Below are 17,382 nucleotides of genomic sequence, written 5' to 3' on the forward strand. Positions count from 1 at the left end.
GGTTGCAGTTTGGGCACTCGTACTTGAAAAGGTTCGCTATCACTGCCCTAGGACAGGGGTGGCCAACCCATGGCACTCCAGATGTTCATGGACTACAATTCCCATCAACCCCTGCCAGCATGGCCAATTGGCCATGCTGGCAGAGGCTGATGGGAATTGTAGTCCATGAACATCTGGAGCGCCATGGGTTGGCCACCCCTGCCCTAGGTCTTGCCTTAGTTTTCCATTCTCGTCCTTTGTCTCTTCTTTTCAGTGCATAGTCAAGTCAGGTCAAGGTCAAAGTCAAGTGTCTGTCTGTGCATTTGGTTTTCATATGTGCAAACTGCATCTTTTTCTGACTGCCTTGTACTAAACATATCACCTTGTGTGTTTATAAATTCTGGAAGTCATTGGTGTGGCAGGTTTTTACATTCACTTTATTTCTTGGTCACGCGCGTGGTGATTTTGCGCTCCCCCACGTGGACTGAGATTAGTTGTGCCCGGGGACATGGCAAATACGCCCCTGCCACCATGAAGAAACAGAACAAACCTTCTTGGGGAGGTACATTCTGCGCTACATCCCAGCCAGGATGTGAACAGCACATTCCAGCTGCCCCTCGCATTGTACAGTGGCACCCCCGCCCCCCCCAGCCCCCAGGACCAGGGAAGCCAGACAATCCAACCAGTCTTACCTGTACTACTTGCACAGAATGGAGAAGGCCCAAGGGAGCACATAGAGGGGGCAGAACAGGCAGGCTGTGAGTTGCATATAGCGAGTGTTGTATCAGGCACAGGTACGACAGCAGTGGCAGAGACAGCTACCTGCTCCCCAAGCTTTGCCATATAGTATTCGGCGGAGGCGTGGTGACCAGGTCAGGCTTGGGGGTCCCAAAAGGAGGCGTGCAGTGAACTGACAACAGTTGGTGTAGCTCTTCCAGCGAGGGGGCAACCTCATCAACGCCGCCACTGATTTCTTGCTGCAGGAGTTGAGCAAAGAACTCAACCCGCTGGAAGTGAGACAACAAGAAGTGCGGCAGTTAACTTTAACCCGGCCCTTTGCTAGGCTTAGCCTTGCTCGCTACAGCAGCCAGATAGCCTGGACTAGCTCAGCAGCTAAGCAGGGTTGGCAGCATCAGTACTTGACGTGGAGGCAACTAAGGAAGCCTAGCATTGCTAAGAAGAAGCAAAACCGCCTTGGCTCATCTCTTGCCTTGAAAATGAACCTGAGGCCGCATGAGTTCCTCATAAGTGTTTTGCACCTTCGACTCATTACTCAAAACTGCCATCGTAAAGTTTGCGAAAGTACAAGACATCTGGCAATTCTGCATTACCTTCGTACCGTGTGCCCCAGGCCTCAACCACACAGTGTTCTGGAGCACTCAGCAAATCTCCACCCTTCTGTTCCCCACTCCACTCAGAAATATTCACTCTCAGTTTAGCGTGAATTATTCTTGCCTGGCACATTCCAGGGCAGGAAGTTGTTAAGGAAGGGCTGAAGTGAAGGAGAAAAGTCACAGGAGGGAAAAAGGCCTCACAAGGTGTCTGTTGTGGGGAAAGGAAGGGAAGGAGCTTGTAAGCCACCTTGAGTCTCCTAACAGGAGAGAAAGGTGGGATATAAATCCAAACTCCTCTTCTTCGCTTCACTGTATATATATATCCATTCTTTTGTTCCCACCTGAGTCCAGTATCAAAACATTTCAAAAAATCATTCTGCCTGGTGCCATGGGCTGTCCCAAGTCCAGGCCACGTTTTGTGGTCAGCTACTCTCCTCCAGTAACTTCCTAGTACTGTGGGTAGAAGCCAGGTTGGTGTAGTGGTTAAGAGCAGGTGGATTCGAATCTGGAGAACCAGGTTTGATTCCCCACTCCTCCACCTGAGTGGCAAAGACTTATCTGGTAAACCAGACGTGTTTCCTCACTCCTGCATTGCTGCTGGGTGACCTTGGACTAGTCACAGTTCATTCAGAATTCTTTCAGCCCCACCTGCCTCACAAGGTGTTTGCTGTGGGGAAAGGAGCTTGTAACCCACCTTGAGTCTCCTTACTGGAGAGAAAGGTGGGATATAAATCCAAACTCTTCTTCTTCGCTTCACTGTATATATACATCCATTATTTTGTTCCTACCTCAGTCCAGTATCAAAAAATTTCACCCACCCAGCACACTCACTCCTACTTAGCAATGGAATCTGTATATGGATTTAGGCTACCCAACAAGCTTACTGGAAGAGAACTTCTCACACTCATTCAGCATACAGAAATCCATAGTCAACCATCTCCTTCAGTAGCTGCAGAGAAGCAATGGCTGTTCCTTGATTTTTTTTTAACGTTGGGGACCAGTTTCTACCAGAGGAGAACGACTATCTACTATCTCGAAGGTGTCCAACTCTGGCGCTTCAGATGTTCATGGTTCTACAATTCCCAGCAGCCCCTGATTGGCCAATTGGCCATGCCAGCAGGGGCTGATGGGAATTGTAGTCCATGAACATCTGAAGCGCCAGAGTTGGACACCCCTGTGCTATCTACTTGGGCCTTCCTTTTTTTTACCTGGAGTTTCCCCATGTCAGACGGGATGACACGAAGAGCAGACGCTTTCTTTGCTGATGCCTGCAGGCCATCATTAAAGAGACGCACGGCAATCTTCTCCTGTTTGGGGAGGAAAAGGTCAGGCTGGCAAGCTGGTCATGCCCCCACCCCCCCACCCCATTCAGTTATCATCACAAACCAGATCTGAACAAGTAAGGAGGGAGAGACAGCAAAGAGTTTTTTCTTTGCCTAGAAATTGCCTGCTGATCTCAACAGAAGTGAGGCTGTACTAGCGGAGTGCCAGTTGGAGAGTCAGTGACATAGTGGTTGGAGTACGAAACAATGATCTAGAAGGCCAGGGTTCGAATTCCCATGCTGCCATGGAATTCGGCTTAAGTGACCTAGGTCCAACCCCACACACAATTGACCCTTCCTCCCACAGGGCTGTTGCAGAGAAGACAAATAAGACAGAAGGCATAACGATGCAAGTTGCATTAAGTCCCCATGAGGGAAGAAAACCAAGGTATAAATTAAATATAAACATCCTTTGAAAATGCCAGCCACAGATGCAGGCGAAACATCAGGGGAAAATGCTACTAGACCACAGCCATACCACCCAGAAACCACATCACATCCCAATTATTCCAGCTGTGAAAGCCTTCAACAATATAAATTAAATAGTTTGATAACCCTCTGGCTAAACCACAAGTCAGAATTTTGCAAAAAGGTAATCCATGCAAGTCGTTTTAAACCATAACAACTTGAAATTGTAAACAGCCACAGCAACTTATTAAATAAAGTCTGCTCGCAACCCCACTGACTTTTCCATACAGGTAGTTTTGCACAATTCTTTTAGAAATTAGCAAATGTCAGGACACGTTTCCAGGAGATGGAGCAGAAATCACGTTTTCCAAGATTTGCAGAAGAAGGGCACGGGATTTGATGGAACCTGTTCCGCAATCTTTGGGTTGCAGTTTCCTAGGGTAACCTTGCAGAAACCTCTCAGTGTACACGGAATAAGACTGAACAAATCTTCCTTCAATGGCAACACTTTCCCTGAAAGAAAACCGGAGCGTTTGATTATACGTCAATGAATGTAGCAGAGTATTAAGCTGTGTAGAAGGCTGCTTTTCATTTTCTTGGCTTGGCAGCAGACAACTCTTGCAACTTTGTCTGATTGGTAAGGGGGAAGAGTGGGCTATAAGTTCAAAAAATAATAAGAATAATAATAGAATGACTGCCAAAAAAGGTTAATAGCCACCGTGAAGTTCTATAAAAGGTATTATTTGATGGAAGCTCAAACAACGCCATCACTCAATTTATATTGACGGAGCAGCAGTGGCATAGTGGTTAAGAGCAGGTGTACTCTAATCTGGAGGAACCAGGTTTGATTCCCCTCTCTGCCTTCTGACCTGTGGAGGCTTATCTGGGGAATTCAGATTAGCCTGAAGATTCCAACACATGCCAGCTGGGTGACCTTGGGCTAGTCACAGTTCTTCTGAGCTCTCTCAGCCCCACCTACCTCACAGGGTGAGAAGGGAATGGAAAGGGGAGAATCATGGCCCCCCTTTGGAGTCTCCTGCCGGGAGCAGCAAGGTATAAATCCAACTCTTCTTCTTCAACACGCAGAGTCCCACAGACAAAAACTCTTGAAAGTGTTCCTCTAACCAGGGGTGTCCAACTCTGGTGCTTCAGATGTTCATGGACTACAATTCCCATCAACCTACAGCAGGTGCTGATGGGAACTGGAGTTCATAACATTTAGAAGCCATAGTTGGACACCTCTGCTCTAACTTTCTTTATGGATACTCACCCAGTGCACTTCTTTTTTGGAGCTGACAATGTCTGTAGGTGGCTCACCCATCCACTTAGTCTGAAAATGACAAGAGGAGATGGGTAATTTTTTTTTGGCGGCAATGTTGACTTGCTACCAGGTCCTAGTGGCTAGAGAGCCACGGCAGCAGTTTCTCAACTATGCCTGTCCAGAGCTGGGACCAAACCCATCCAGCCTCAGTCCAAGTTTCCTTTTTAAATACCACCATCAAATATTCCAGCAAAGTAGAGGCAACATGGAAGCAAGTTCACAGTTATGCTGACACAGAAACAAAAATATTTTACTCTTGCTGCTTCAATTCAAGATGGGGAGGTTCACCATAAAGCCCAACATGCATGTTTCCACAACTCCTACATCCAGATGTGTTTCTACACTCCTACATTCCTGCTGGGTAACTTTGGGGCTGGTCTGGAGATTCATGGCACTGCAGCTCTCCAAGATGTTCATGGATTTTAAATCCCATCGTAGCCCAGTGTGGCTTTGGCAGGGGCTGATGGGATTATGATCCATGAGCTATCTGAGAAACTGTGAGACTGCTGACCTCTGGAGCTAGTCACAGTTCTTCTCAAGAACTCTCTAAGCCCCCCAACTTCGTCACTCAGGGTAGTCTGTTATGGGGAGAGGAGTAGAGAAGGGCTTGCTTGTAAGCCACCTTGAGTCTCCTTACGGGAGAGAAAGGTGGGATATTAAATCCGAACTCTTGTTAATGCACAAACAGCATTAAAGGTGTATATATGATAATAGATTTTCTCTTTCACAAACCACTACATCTTAAAAATGGTCAGAGAATATACACAAGAGACAAATAGGGTTACTGGCTTTGGGATACTGCCCTGCTCATAGCCTGGAAAATTCATGTTTTCTCACAACACCAGGCCAAGTGACAGCACTGCTCTGACCCCACCCACCATGATAGCGATTACAAACTTGATTGCCAAAGCAATGCCCATCTGGCTTAAAGAAATCAGTACAGTTAATGGAAAATCAAAGACCTGAGAATGCAGATGTCCTCTTTATGAACCTACAGATCACATCATATCCACTCCCTGCTGTGACCAGAGGCGTAGCTAGGGAAAATGGAGCCCGGGTGCAAAATCTGGAGGTTTTGCCCTCCCCCCTCTTCCATGTTAAGTTTACAGCCTTTGTATTTCTAAAGCTTTTCAAGTTTTGCATTGCCTGCAGAGGCGCTGTTTTAGGTTAACAGCATCAAAATTTCAGGGTATCTTTAAGACTATCCTGATGATACCAGCCAGGTTTGGGGACAAAGTTTGGTTCAGGGGTCCAAAGAGTGGACTCTCAGCAGTGTAGCCCCCATACTCCTATTATTAGTTCCCATTAGGAAACAATGGGGGGATGGGGAGCACCCCCCTTTGGGAGTCCGTAACTTTGAGACCCCCCCTAGGCCAGGCATCACCTAACTTGCGGTGGTGTCATCAGGAGAATCCCCCGAAAACTCCACAGTACATTTTGGGGTGTGACTGGCCCTAAAAACTATGCCCCTCAGGTATAAAAGCTGAAAACACTCAGAAAAACACTAAAAAATAAAAAAACAAAACTGACATTTTTGCTGCCCCCCCCCCCCCCCCTTTAGGCTGAAAGCCCGGTGTGGCGATGCACCCCCCGCCCATTTGCCAGCTCACATCTGGCTGTGACACCTGGCTTTTTAGAAGGACCAGACTGCTCAAACTGCTTTTGGCACTTGGCTCCTTAAAAGCCCTGCATAATTTTATCCCTTTGCAAACCCAGCCTGCGGTGTTTAGCCAGGCACCCGGGCACCCTGACCTTATGGCAGGACAGGAAGAGAAAGGTTCACATCTCAAAAGACCACAGCATGCTGGAGGCTAGGCAAGAGAAAGAGTTCAGAGCACACACAGGGTTGGGAGGGGCCAGGGAGGGTTGCATTACCAGAAGACAGAGGACAGAGTTTCAAGAACAAACCAAAAGTGCACTCTACTAGCTTCTGATAGTCGCATGGGATGAATAGATATGATTGTCAATAACTAACTAAGCCCTGGAGTAGTAAATAGTTGGGAGTATTCCCCAGGATTTTATTTTGTTCATTTCTACATCTACCACGTTGCTTACTCTCTCTCGGAGCTCAGGGCAGTTCCCTAACACTTACATCGTTAATAAACTAGCCCAGCCTATGGTGCTCTTAGATGTTCATGAACTACATATTCCCATCAGCCCTTCTGCTAGCATGGCCAAACTGGAGCTGTGGGGCACCGTGGTTCCCATGAACATCTGGGCACCACTAGAATAACCACCCCTGCACTATGTGGATTAAAAAAAAAGAACAGGCAGATGGAAGTAAAGCCTGTTATCTAGGTACAGGGTGGTGGGGTCCAAAGACAGTAGGTGTTAGCTGAAGCTCAAGCTTATATGCCTGGTGGGAAGAGTTCTGTCTTACAGCCCTGCGGAGCTGAATTAAATCCCGCAGGGCCCTGGTCTCACTGGACAGCACGTTCAACAAGGCTGGGGCCAGGGCTCAAAAGACCCTGGCCGAGGCTAGTCAGACGTCCTTTGGGCCGGGGATCACCAGAAACCCACCTCAGAGGACCCAGAAACACGATCTGGGGTTGTTCTTACCCTGCACACATATCTCTGCTAGAAATTACAGTTTCTCCACAGTTTGAAACCCAGTCTCGCGTCATCTTTCTGGGAACTCCTCTCCCCAGCTATATGGGGGCCTAATTCAGATTGTGACTAGGACTTGGGAGAGAGAAGAGGGGGCTTCAGCCTCCCACCACTGTCACCCCACAGAAGTTCCCCGACCCAAAGGAGCAGCAGTGGCATAGGAGGTTAAGCGCTCGTGTATCTAATCTGGAGGAACCGGGTTTGATTCCCAGCTCTGCCACCTGAGCTGTGGAGGCTTATCTGGGGAATTCAGATTAGCCTGTATGCTCCCACACATGCCAGCTGGGTGACCTTGGGCTAGTCACAGCTTCTCGGAGCTCTCTCAGCCCCACCCACCTCACAGGGTGTTTGTTGTGAGGGGGGAAGGGCAAGGAGATTGTAAGCCCCTTTGAGTCTCCTGCAGGAGAGAAAGGGGGGATATAAATCCAAACTCTTCTTCTTCTTCAAAGTGACTGTGGTAAGGGTGCTGTTTATCCTACAGCAGTGGCGTAGTGGTTAAGAGCAGGTGCATTCTGATCTGGAGGAACCGGGTTTGATTCCCAGTTCAGTCAGCCCTTGAGCTGTGGAGGCCTTATCTGGGGAGTGCCAGATTGATGCCTCGTGCGTTTCCCACTTGCCAGCTGGGTGACCTTGGGCTAGTCACAGCTTCACAGGAGCCTCAGCTCTCAGCCCACCTACCTCACAGGGTGTTTGTTTGTGAGAGGGGAAAGGCAAGGAGATTGCAGAAGCCTCCCCTTTGGAGTCTCCTACAGGAGAGAAAGGGTGATATAAATCCAAACTCTTCTTCTACTTTATCCGGTTTATCCTACTGGAGGGAGCAGCTTGCGTACTGGTGGACCATAGGTATAGCCTCCAAATGGAGTGAGTAGCCCCTCCACCGGGCCATTTTGAGTTGAGAGAAATCCCAATGGAGGGGAAAGCTGAGCCCCCCTCAAAAAGCCTGCTCACGCTTCTGGCAAATCCTTAATTTGAGCTTGGCCGATAGTGCCTTTCAGGCTGGAGCTCCCTCCTCTCTCCTTCCCAAGCACAAACCAAAGGACCCGGTGGATTGGGTGTGCAGGAACTCTCCTGGCTGAGCCACTCAGCGGGCTAACATCCCACTCACAGAACACCTGTTGCCAGATGCTTGTAACAGGCAGCTGGGTCTCCCAAAGCCCCGACTCCCTCAAAGACCTGCAAAGGTGGGAAAAAAGCAACATGTCAGGAAGTCTCAGCGAATGGCTGCCTCCCCTTTGAAACCAGGGTGCAGCCCCCATACAGCTCCCCCCCCAAAGACAAATGCACTTGCTTACCTTTGAAGGGCCCCCCCATGCGTGGAACGGCAGGACACACGGCCAAACTTGGCTGTTGGGGGAGAACTCACCCGGGACCCTGGGAAAGATGCATCTTCACCCTAGAAGAAGAAAAGGAGGAGGAGGAGGAGTTTTGATTTATACCCCACATTTCTCTCCTATAAGGTGACTCCAGGTGGCTTACAAGCTCCTTTCCATTCCTCTCCCCTAACAGACTCCTTTTGAGGTAGGTGGGGCTGAGAGAGTTCTGAAGAACTGTGAGTAGCCCAAGGTCAACCAGCAGGGATGTAGGAGTGCAGAAACACATCTGGTTCACTAGATAAGCTTCTGCCACTCAGGTGGAGGAGTGGGGAATCAAACCCAGTTCTCCAGATTAGAATCCACCTGCTCTTAACCACTACACCACACTGGAGGGGGATACAAAGGAGGGGGAAACCTTAAATCAGTTCCGCAGGGCCCGGAAGATGGGGATGTTCCACCTGGCTTTTGGTTGAGGCCACCCATTGTCTCTTATTACATCATGCTGGTCTCCCAACTACCAACCTTGACTATTGGTGACTCTATCCCCTACCCCCCATTCTCTTTTTTGCTTTCTCTGTTCTCCACTCTTGGACAATGTTCTGTAGAAGAACTGTCAAGACAGGGAGCTATATATTAAATGTTATTCTAGGACACTGTTGTTTTATGATTCGCCAGCAGTAGACTCAAGTCTAGCATTATTATTAGTTTATCATAAAGTTTTGTCATACTATTTATGTTTTAAATTTGTAAGCCACCCTGAGCCGGTCTTGGATGGGGAATGGGCGGGAGATGAATTCAATAAAATAAAAAATAAAGTCATCAGTGCTTCCAGTTGCCAACAGGAGGTGGTGATGGCCACTAACCTGGATAGCTTTAAAAAGGGCTTGGACAGATTTATGGAGGAGAAGTCGATCTATGGCTACCAATCTTGATCCTCCTTGATCTGAGATTGCAAATGCCTTAGCAGACCAGGTGCTCAGGAGCAGCAACAGCAGCAGAAGGCCATTGCTTTCACATCCTGCATGTGAGCTCCCAAAGGCACCTGGTGGGCCACTGCGAGTAGCAGAGTGTTGGAATAGATGGACTCTGGTCTGATCCAGCAGGCTCGTTCTTATGTTCTTAGCAGCAAGCCGTGCCCCAGAAAGTCCCCACCCCCCAGCCCAATCAAGGTCAGGCTCATCAGAAGAGCCATTTCATCTAATCTCCTCTGTTTTATGTGCTTGTATGGTTTACAAAACACCAACTTACCTTCCTTTCGTATATGCTGCTTTGAGTACAATCACTGCTCTCCAGTTTTTCAATAAGTAGCAGCTGCTTAGACGGGAGCAGTGAGAAGCTGGCATGCCCAGAAAACAGTGGTGAGGTGAATGCGTTCTGGTCCCAAGCACAGCATCACTATGCCTGTAAAGCATCTGGCCCTTGTGCCAAGTCACTAGAGTGGCAGGCCTAGGCCACCCACTGACAAGACTTTGGTTTCTACCACCTATGTCGAGGGAGGCGCATTCCCTGCCGTCTGCCCCAAATAGATAAAGTATCTCTTGGACAATAAATGGGAGAAAAGAATTCTCCAGATCACCACTCAAAGTGGCTCACAAGTTCCTTTCCCTTCCTCTTCCCACAATAGACACCTTGCGAGGTAGGTGGGGCTGAGAGAGTGCAGAGAGAACTGTGACTCGCCCAAGGTCCAGGGGGCATTCATTGAAAATGCTGGGGCAGGGGTAGGGAACCTGCGGCTCTCCAGATGTTCAGGAACTACAATTCCCATCAGCCCCTACCAGCTGATAGAGGCTGATGGGAATTGTAGTTCCTGAACATCTGGAGAGCCGCAGGTTCCCTACCCCTGTGCTGGGGGGAAGAATTAGGACTAATAAAAGGAAACACTTCTTCACGCAACGTGTGATTGGTGTTTGGAATATGCTGCCACAGGAGGTGGCGATGGCCACTAACCTGGATAGCTTTAAAAAGGGCTTGGACAAATTTATGGAGGAGAAGTCAATCTATGGCTACCAATCTTGATCCTCCTTGATCTCAGATTGCAAGTGCCTTAGCAGACCAGGTGCTCAGGAGCAGCAGCAGGCCATTGCTTTCACATCCTGCATGTGAGCTCCCAAAGGCACCTGGTGGGCCACTGCGAGTAGCAGAGTGTTGGACTAGATCCATGGTGGCGAACCTTTGGCACTCCAGATGTTATGGACTACAATTCCCATCAGCCCCTGCCATCTTGGCCAATTGGCCATGCTGGCAGGGGCTGATGGGAATTGCAGTTCCTAACATCTGAAGTGCCAAAGGTTCGCCACCACTGGACTAGATGGGCTCTGGTCTGATCCAGAAGGCTAGTTCTTATGTTCTTATGTTCTTAAGGTCACCCAGGAGGAGTGCAGAAACACATCTGGCTCACCAGATGAGCCTCTGCCACTCAGGTGGAGGAGAGGGGAATCAAACCCGGTTCTCCAGATTAGAATCCACCTGCTCTCAACTACTATACTACGCTGGCTAAAGTATGTATGCAGGATAGAGAACGCATAAACATCGCCCGCCCGCCGGCCCGCCCACCCACCAACCCACCCCCCGGACCCAAGCAAAAAGCCAGCTGATGAGTAATGCCCGCCCCGCTGCAAACAGGGCAGGGGGAAATAATACCAATCATGCCCCAAAACAAAGACTCCCTGGCCAACTCTCTTTGAAGTTGCGGGAACCTCACTGTGTGTAATTGGCCAATATGATGGCCGCAAGAAGATCCTCAGGGGTGCTTCACAGATATCCAGACCGGCACTGAACACAGCTCACCCTGAGGCTGCCAGAAGTGGGACACGCTTTTCGGACGTCCTTCAGTGGCACCCGCCTGGCCAGACTCAGCTTGCTGCCAGTACCGAGGGCTGAATGGCTCAGTCCGACGTTCAACAAGATGCTGGCCTTGGCAGCTGGATCTGGTACAAACTCTTCACCTGCAACGCCAAGGGAGGAAAGGAATCAAGGATGACCATTTAGTTCACACTCTGCACCAAGGAGAGCCCCGAGCTGCATTCAAAAGCAGCCTGCCGAGAGAGCATTTAAACAGCTGATTGATGTATTGTTGAAGGCTTTCACGGCCATAATCACTGGAGTGTTGTGGGATTTCCGGCCTGTGTGGCCATACAGCCAGGAAATCCCACAACACTCCAGCTGAGGAATATTATTCCATTTGTGTGCTTCGAGTTCAAAAATTTTCAACAGTAGCAAGAGAATACAACAAGATGTCAACTTTATAAAGAGAAGAGAGAAGAGAGTTTTGGATTTATATCCCCCCTTTCTCTCCTGCAGGAGACTCAAAGGGGCTTACAATCTCCTTGCCCTTCCCCGCTCACAACTAACACCCTGTGAGGTAGGTGGGGCTGAGAGAGCTCCGAGAAGCTGTGACTAGCCCAAGGTCACCCAGCTGGCGTGTGTGGGAGTGCACAGGCTAATCTGAATTCCCCAGATAAGCCTCCACAACTCAAGTGGCAGAGCGGGGAATCAAACCCGGTTCCTCCAGATCAGAGTGCACCTGCTCTTAGCCACTGATCTTAGCCACTAACCCACTGCTGCTCCCTACTAAAGGTGAGAATAAGCTTCACTGCCCACTGTTACTGAAATGCATATCAGCTCTAACCAATCAATTCTGATTTTCTTTTTTTTTTAATAGGTTCTAAAGGTGCAGGTAAAGGTAATAGGTTTACCAGCGTAGGCTGGTCTGACCTCATCAGATCTTGGAAGCTAAGCAGGGTCAGCCCTGGTTAGCATTTGGATGGGAGTCCAGGGTTATCATGCATCAGCAGGCAAAGGCAAGCGCTCCCTGTCTACTAATAGCCTTGAAAACCCTGCACAGTTGCCATAAATTGGTGGGACTTAATGGTCCTTTCCACCATGAAAATCCAAGGTAAAGGTAATTCCCTGTACAAGCACCAGGTCATTACTGACCAGTGGGGTGACGTCACATCACAACGTTTACCAGGCATTTATGGGGAGCTGCCATTGCCTTCCCCAGTTGTCTACACTTTAACCCCAGCAAGCTGGATATTCAGTTGACCGATCTTGGAAGGATGGAAGGCTGAGCCAACCTTGAGTCGGCTATCTGAAACCAACTTCCACTGGGATTGACCTCTGGTCATGAGCAAAGCTCAGACTGCAATACTGCAGTTTGCCGCTCTGCACCACGTACTAGCCAGTGAATACCTGCAAATAAGTCTTTGAGCTGAGATTCTTCGCCCAGCCAACATGGTGAACTAGGAATCTAATCAGCAATGAAAGAACTGCTACTCACCTGCCCATGAAGTTCCCGTGGCTTCCTTACTGCCAGCCGAGTTGCTATTTAAAATAGACAGCAATACACAATTACAAAACAGGGTGTGTGAAGGGGAAGAGGGAGCAGAGCTGTGAAGCTCCTTCCCTTGATGCAACAAAGAACTGGCCTCCATCACAATACATTATTAGGGAGCAATGCCCTGGAGCTCTTTTGAAATGCCGTGGGAGGGAGACAGCTAGAACGTCATGCTCTGCAGGTACAAATCCTTACACCTGCAGAAAGGATTCATGGGATCCCACGGGTGGCGTACCACCTATTGGGCAAAGTGGGCAGTTGCCCAAGGTGCAGAAATTTTTAGTCATGTGGGGGCACCTGATTTCTAAGCCCCGCCCACTCTGTACAGTGGCCCACAAGTCACCAGAGGCAGAGCAGGAAGATGGGGGAGCTCCGCCTCCAGTGAACTTGGTCTGCTGGGGCCATCCGGGAAGGGTAAGTGCGGTGGCTGGGCTGCTCCACCCACAGGGGGGCATCAAACTCAGGTTTTGCCCAGTGCGCCAGTTTGCCTAGGTACGCCACTGGATCCCACCCACCCCTCAATTGCCACCTGTAACTAATAGATCCATTAGGAAAGTCATCTTAAATCTGCTAGTTGGGGCTACCCTACCTTATGCAGAATACGAAAGCAATAAAAAGGCAGGCTATTATTATTATTGTTCTTATTAATTATATTTAATGATATTTGTAGGCCACCTTTCCCCTTGTGGGCTCAGGGAGGCTCCCATCAAAAAACAATGCAATAGGATAAGAACGTCTAAAGATATAACAAGTCGCTGCTAAAAATATAATCCTGGTGGCGGAGAAAATAAAAAAATGTAAACGATTAAAAATTCCAACAGCCTGCATAGAAAGGTAGGGGAAGAAAGAGGGAGGTCGCTAGATGGTAAAACCGCTGCTGCCTCAATCACATGCCTGGTGGAACAGCTCCAATTTACAGGCCCCGCGAAATTGCACCAAGTCCCGCAGGGCCCAGGTCTCATTCGACAGGGCGGGACACCAGGCTGGGGCCACGGCTGAAAATTGTTTGGGCCAGGATGAGGCCAGCTGGATAGCCTTGAGGGAAAGGACGGCCAGTAAATTTGTTACCTGCCGAGCACAGTGCTCTTTGGAGATCGTACTGGGAGAGGCAGTCTGAAGATACGACAGCCCCAGACTATTTAGGGCAGAGGTCTTCAAACTATGGCCCTCTAGATGTTCATGGACTACAATTCCCATCAGCCCCTGCCAGAATGACCAAGAGGCAGGGGCTGATGGGAATTGTAGTCCATGAACATCTGGAGGGCCATAGTTTGAAGATCCCTGATGTAGGGCTTCAAAGGCGAGTACTAAAAGCTTGAACTTGATTCAGTACTCCACCCAGAGTCAACGCAGCTGGTGGAGGGCCAGTTGAATCTGCGCGCCCCCACCGGGGTCCTGTTAAGGAACTGTGCTGCTGCATTTGAAAGTCAGATGGGGATCCCACCCCCAAGAGTTTGAAAACATACCTCCATATGAGTTGTGACTGCAACAGAACCTGTAAGCCCCTTCCCTCCATTACCACCAGTGCATCATTCAATTCTCTTCTCACCTTTGCTTCACTTCACCAGCGTCAGCGATGCTGCTTGGACATGCTGTCTTGGGCCCGGCTGCTGAACCTTTACATTTACCTGCTTGCAGGTTCTCCATTGGCTGGTTGGGCGTGGCCTCCACCTGTCCGCAAAACACACAGAGGCTCAAGGCACTGCAAGCCGGTCCCAGAAAGAAGTATGCAGATTGGACAAAAGGGTACCAAACAGACTTGGGGCTATTGACATAGCTATCCCCAGATTTCGCCATCCCTGAAGAACACCATTAGGGCTATAGATGTAAAATTTCTGGAAATTTTGAACGCACGCGGAGAAACTTTCCAGAAGCTCAAATTTTTTCGAAAGGGGTTCAAACTTACACTGTATCAAACATAAATTTACTTTACTGCTCTAACAGCATAAAATGCATGCTTTATAATTTAGGTTGCATGTAAAAATATTTGGCATATTTAAGCAATAAAGTAGTATAAATATTGCCTTGTTTACTATAAGCAAATCTGAAAACACTCCAGGTACTCAAGAAAGACCTGCAAAGTGCTATAATGCTACGTGCTACATTAGTGCATGTATTTTAGTTTTTGCCAATAGAAATAAAAACCTAAAGATACCAAACAAAATACCAAATGCTTTTTATACTATTGGAATAATCCAGTAATGCACTGCCACACACAGCATTCATTCTGGACAATATTTAGTCACATTTAAATATATGCTTGAAAATATTTGGTTCATACTCAAGTTCACAATATGTTCACTATACTCAAGAACTAATACCTAACACTGTATATTGATCTTAATACTTGATATATACAAAATATTCTAATTGAGTAAAACCTCTTCTCAAAAAGGATTTAGCTCATCCCTAAAAAAGAAAGTATTCCATGGGAGGTTGGGCACACCACCCATGCCTTTTGAAGTGTTACAAATAAAAGACACCCTGGGGCGGGGGTGGGGGGAGTTCAAAAGCTCCTGGAATAACTGAACACCCTGTCTAGATTGCTGCAGGAATTTTGAAAGAACTGAAACCACCTCTTCAATGGCCTTGGCAACTATGGAATGAACCCGTGGCCGTTTTCACACTCGGTTTGGTTCTAATGCAGTGTTTTAAAAGTCATCCCCCACACATACTTCAGCGTTTCCCCTTCATCTTCTCACCTGCCAGTCAGCAAACAATGAATAAGCAGCCTGTCACTCACCCCAGGCGCAAGGTTCCCAAGGGCCATGGACAGCGTCCTCAGTTGCTGGGCGTTCAGGGAGAGACCACAGGATAGTGAGCGACCCACTTCCGTTGGGAAGAGAAGAAATATAGGGACACAGGAGGAGGAAGAGTGCTTCGTTCAATTGCCAAGTCTCTCATTCAAGGGATTTCCATCCAAAGGCAGCACCAAAGAGGCTGCAGGGAGAGACCGAGGGTACTTCTCAACCCAACCCAGCCCCCAGGTACCAAGGAGAGATCCCAGGTTCCAGTACCTTTTGATGCCAATCCAGAGAGATGGGGCGTGCGGCTGGGATCTGCTGCAGTAGCTCCTACATACAGGGAGACTTGGCCAGTCTACAGGGAAATCAGATGTATTGAATGCAAAACCCATCTCTAGAGAAGAGCCCCTTCCACTTTCTTTGCTCCTGTTCTGACTACCAGACGACCCCGGGGGTGATAGAGGGGGGAGTCCAAGACAGAGGAGCCATTCATGTAAAAGATAATGTTTCAGATCTACTCTATACAGCTCCTCTGTGAACTGCTGCCTGATTGTGCACATGATGCTCGGCAAGTGTTAGCACGGGACAAGACTCCGCTCTGTTGATCATGGAGGCCGTTCTTGCCACTGAGTGAAACGAGGCAGCTGTTTGCATTTGCCTGTGCTGCAGGACACAACCTTGGTGCGATTGGCGCAGAGGCCGGGCGCGAGGACACTCCGCAAAAACAGTGTCACCTACCTTTGAGCAGCAGTGGTGCAGTGGTTAAGAGCAGGTGCATTCTAATCTGGAGAACCGGGCTTGATTCCCTGCTCTCCCACTTGAGCTGTGGAGGCTTATCTGGGGAACTAGATTAGCCTGTGCCCTCCAACACATGCCAGCTGGGTGACCTTGGGCTAGTCACAGCTCTTTGGAGCTCCCTCAGCTCCACCCACCTCACAGGGTGTTAGTTGTGGGGGGGAGGGAAGGGAAAGGAAATTGTAAGCCCCTTTCAGTCTCCTTACAGGAGAGAAAGAGGGGTATAAATTCAAACTCTTCTCTTAGTCAGACCTACATTCCTGAGGGCTGAGGTCTGCAATCTGCAGCTCTCCAGATGTTCATGGCCTGCAAATCCCATCAGCCCCTGCCAGCACGGCCAATTGGCCATGCTGGCAGGGGCTGATGGGATTTGTAGGCCATGAATATCTGGAGATCTGTAGGTTGTAGACCCCTGCCTTAGGGCGATAGGGAATCACGTGAGATCAAATACTCCCGTATTCTCCCAACATTTCCAGACATGGGACTCCACCCTGCCTAGGAGCTACTGAGCTGCAAGCATGCGACAGAAGCCAGGTGACATCAAAGCCATGTAACAGAGAGACAATGATCCAGAACTATGACTTCACTGGTATCAAGGCCAGAACCATGAGGAAAGCGACCAAGAGAGCTGGGGACAAGAAACATTCCCAAGAGGAGTACCATAAAGAGGAGCAAGTCAAAGAATCCTAGAGAAACTCTCTCCACCACAGAGGGACCTCTTCGCTGTTTTTTGTCCTGCTGCTTCTTTCAGCGTAAAAGCAAAGGAAGGGGCATAATTTCCTTGGTCTCTAAACAGACACACTAGCAGCAGGTCCTTCCAAAGTAGGAGAAATGGTGGCTCTAAAGGGGCTTCTAAACCAGCCCTTGGACCAAAGACCACTGTTCTTCTATGTGTCAAGTGTATATCACAGGGGTGAGCCACATGTAGTTCTTTGCCACATAATGCACGGTTCACAGCAAGGGAGGCTGATCGGTGGAGTGGGTCTCCCACTGTGTACATCCTTGCCCGGGGCCAGCTGCCATGCTTTGGGATGACAGAAGCCTGGCCGTGTGTGTGTGTGTGTCAGAGATGGAAGTGCCCATCTTGCAAAAACTATCAGTGGGAGTCGATTACAATTTATAAAACCAACCCTCCAGTTGTGCAGTGACTTGACTTAGATGTGGGTCACGGGGATGTTGGTTTTCCTGGGGCCATTCCAGCCCAGGAAAACAGCATCCAGAGG

At 48.8% G+C, this 17,382-nt stretch overlaps 1 protein-coding gene across 1 annotated transcript in view; it reads right to left on the bottom strand.

The window, feature by feature from the left end:
* LOC125428033 (trophinin associated protein) overlaps nucleotides 1–17,382 on the bottom strand; it is a 33,926-nt gene that overhangs the window by 2,858 nt on the left and 13,686 nt on the right. The window contains 11 exon segments of the mRNA XM_048487608.1: nucleotides 672–840; nucleotides 843–986; nucleotides 2,522–2,620; nucleotides 4,314–4,373; nucleotides 7,919–8,144; nucleotides 8,264–8,364; nucleotides 11,072–11,229; nucleotides 12,564–12,607; nucleotides 14,170–14,291; nucleotides 15,364–15,449; nucleotides 15,638–15,719. Of these exon segments, the coding sequence (XP_048343565.1) occupies nucleotides 672–840; nucleotides 843–986; nucleotides 2,522–2,620; nucleotides 4,314–4,373; nucleotides 7,919–8,144; nucleotides 8,264–8,364; nucleotides 11,072–11,229; nucleotides 12,564–12,607; nucleotides 14,170–14,291; nucleotides 15,364–15,449; nucleotides 15,638–15,719 (1,291 nt within the window).

Source organism: Sphaerodactylus townsendi, linkage group LG03, assembly GCF_021028975.2.
Source record: "Sphaerodactylus townsendi isolate TG3544 linkage group LG03, MPM_Stown_v2.3, whole genome shotgun sequence".
In the NCBI taxonomy this organism is placed as follows: Eukaryota; Metazoa; Chordata; class Lepidosauria; order Squamata; family Sphaerodactylidae; genus Sphaerodactylus; species Sphaerodactylus townsendi.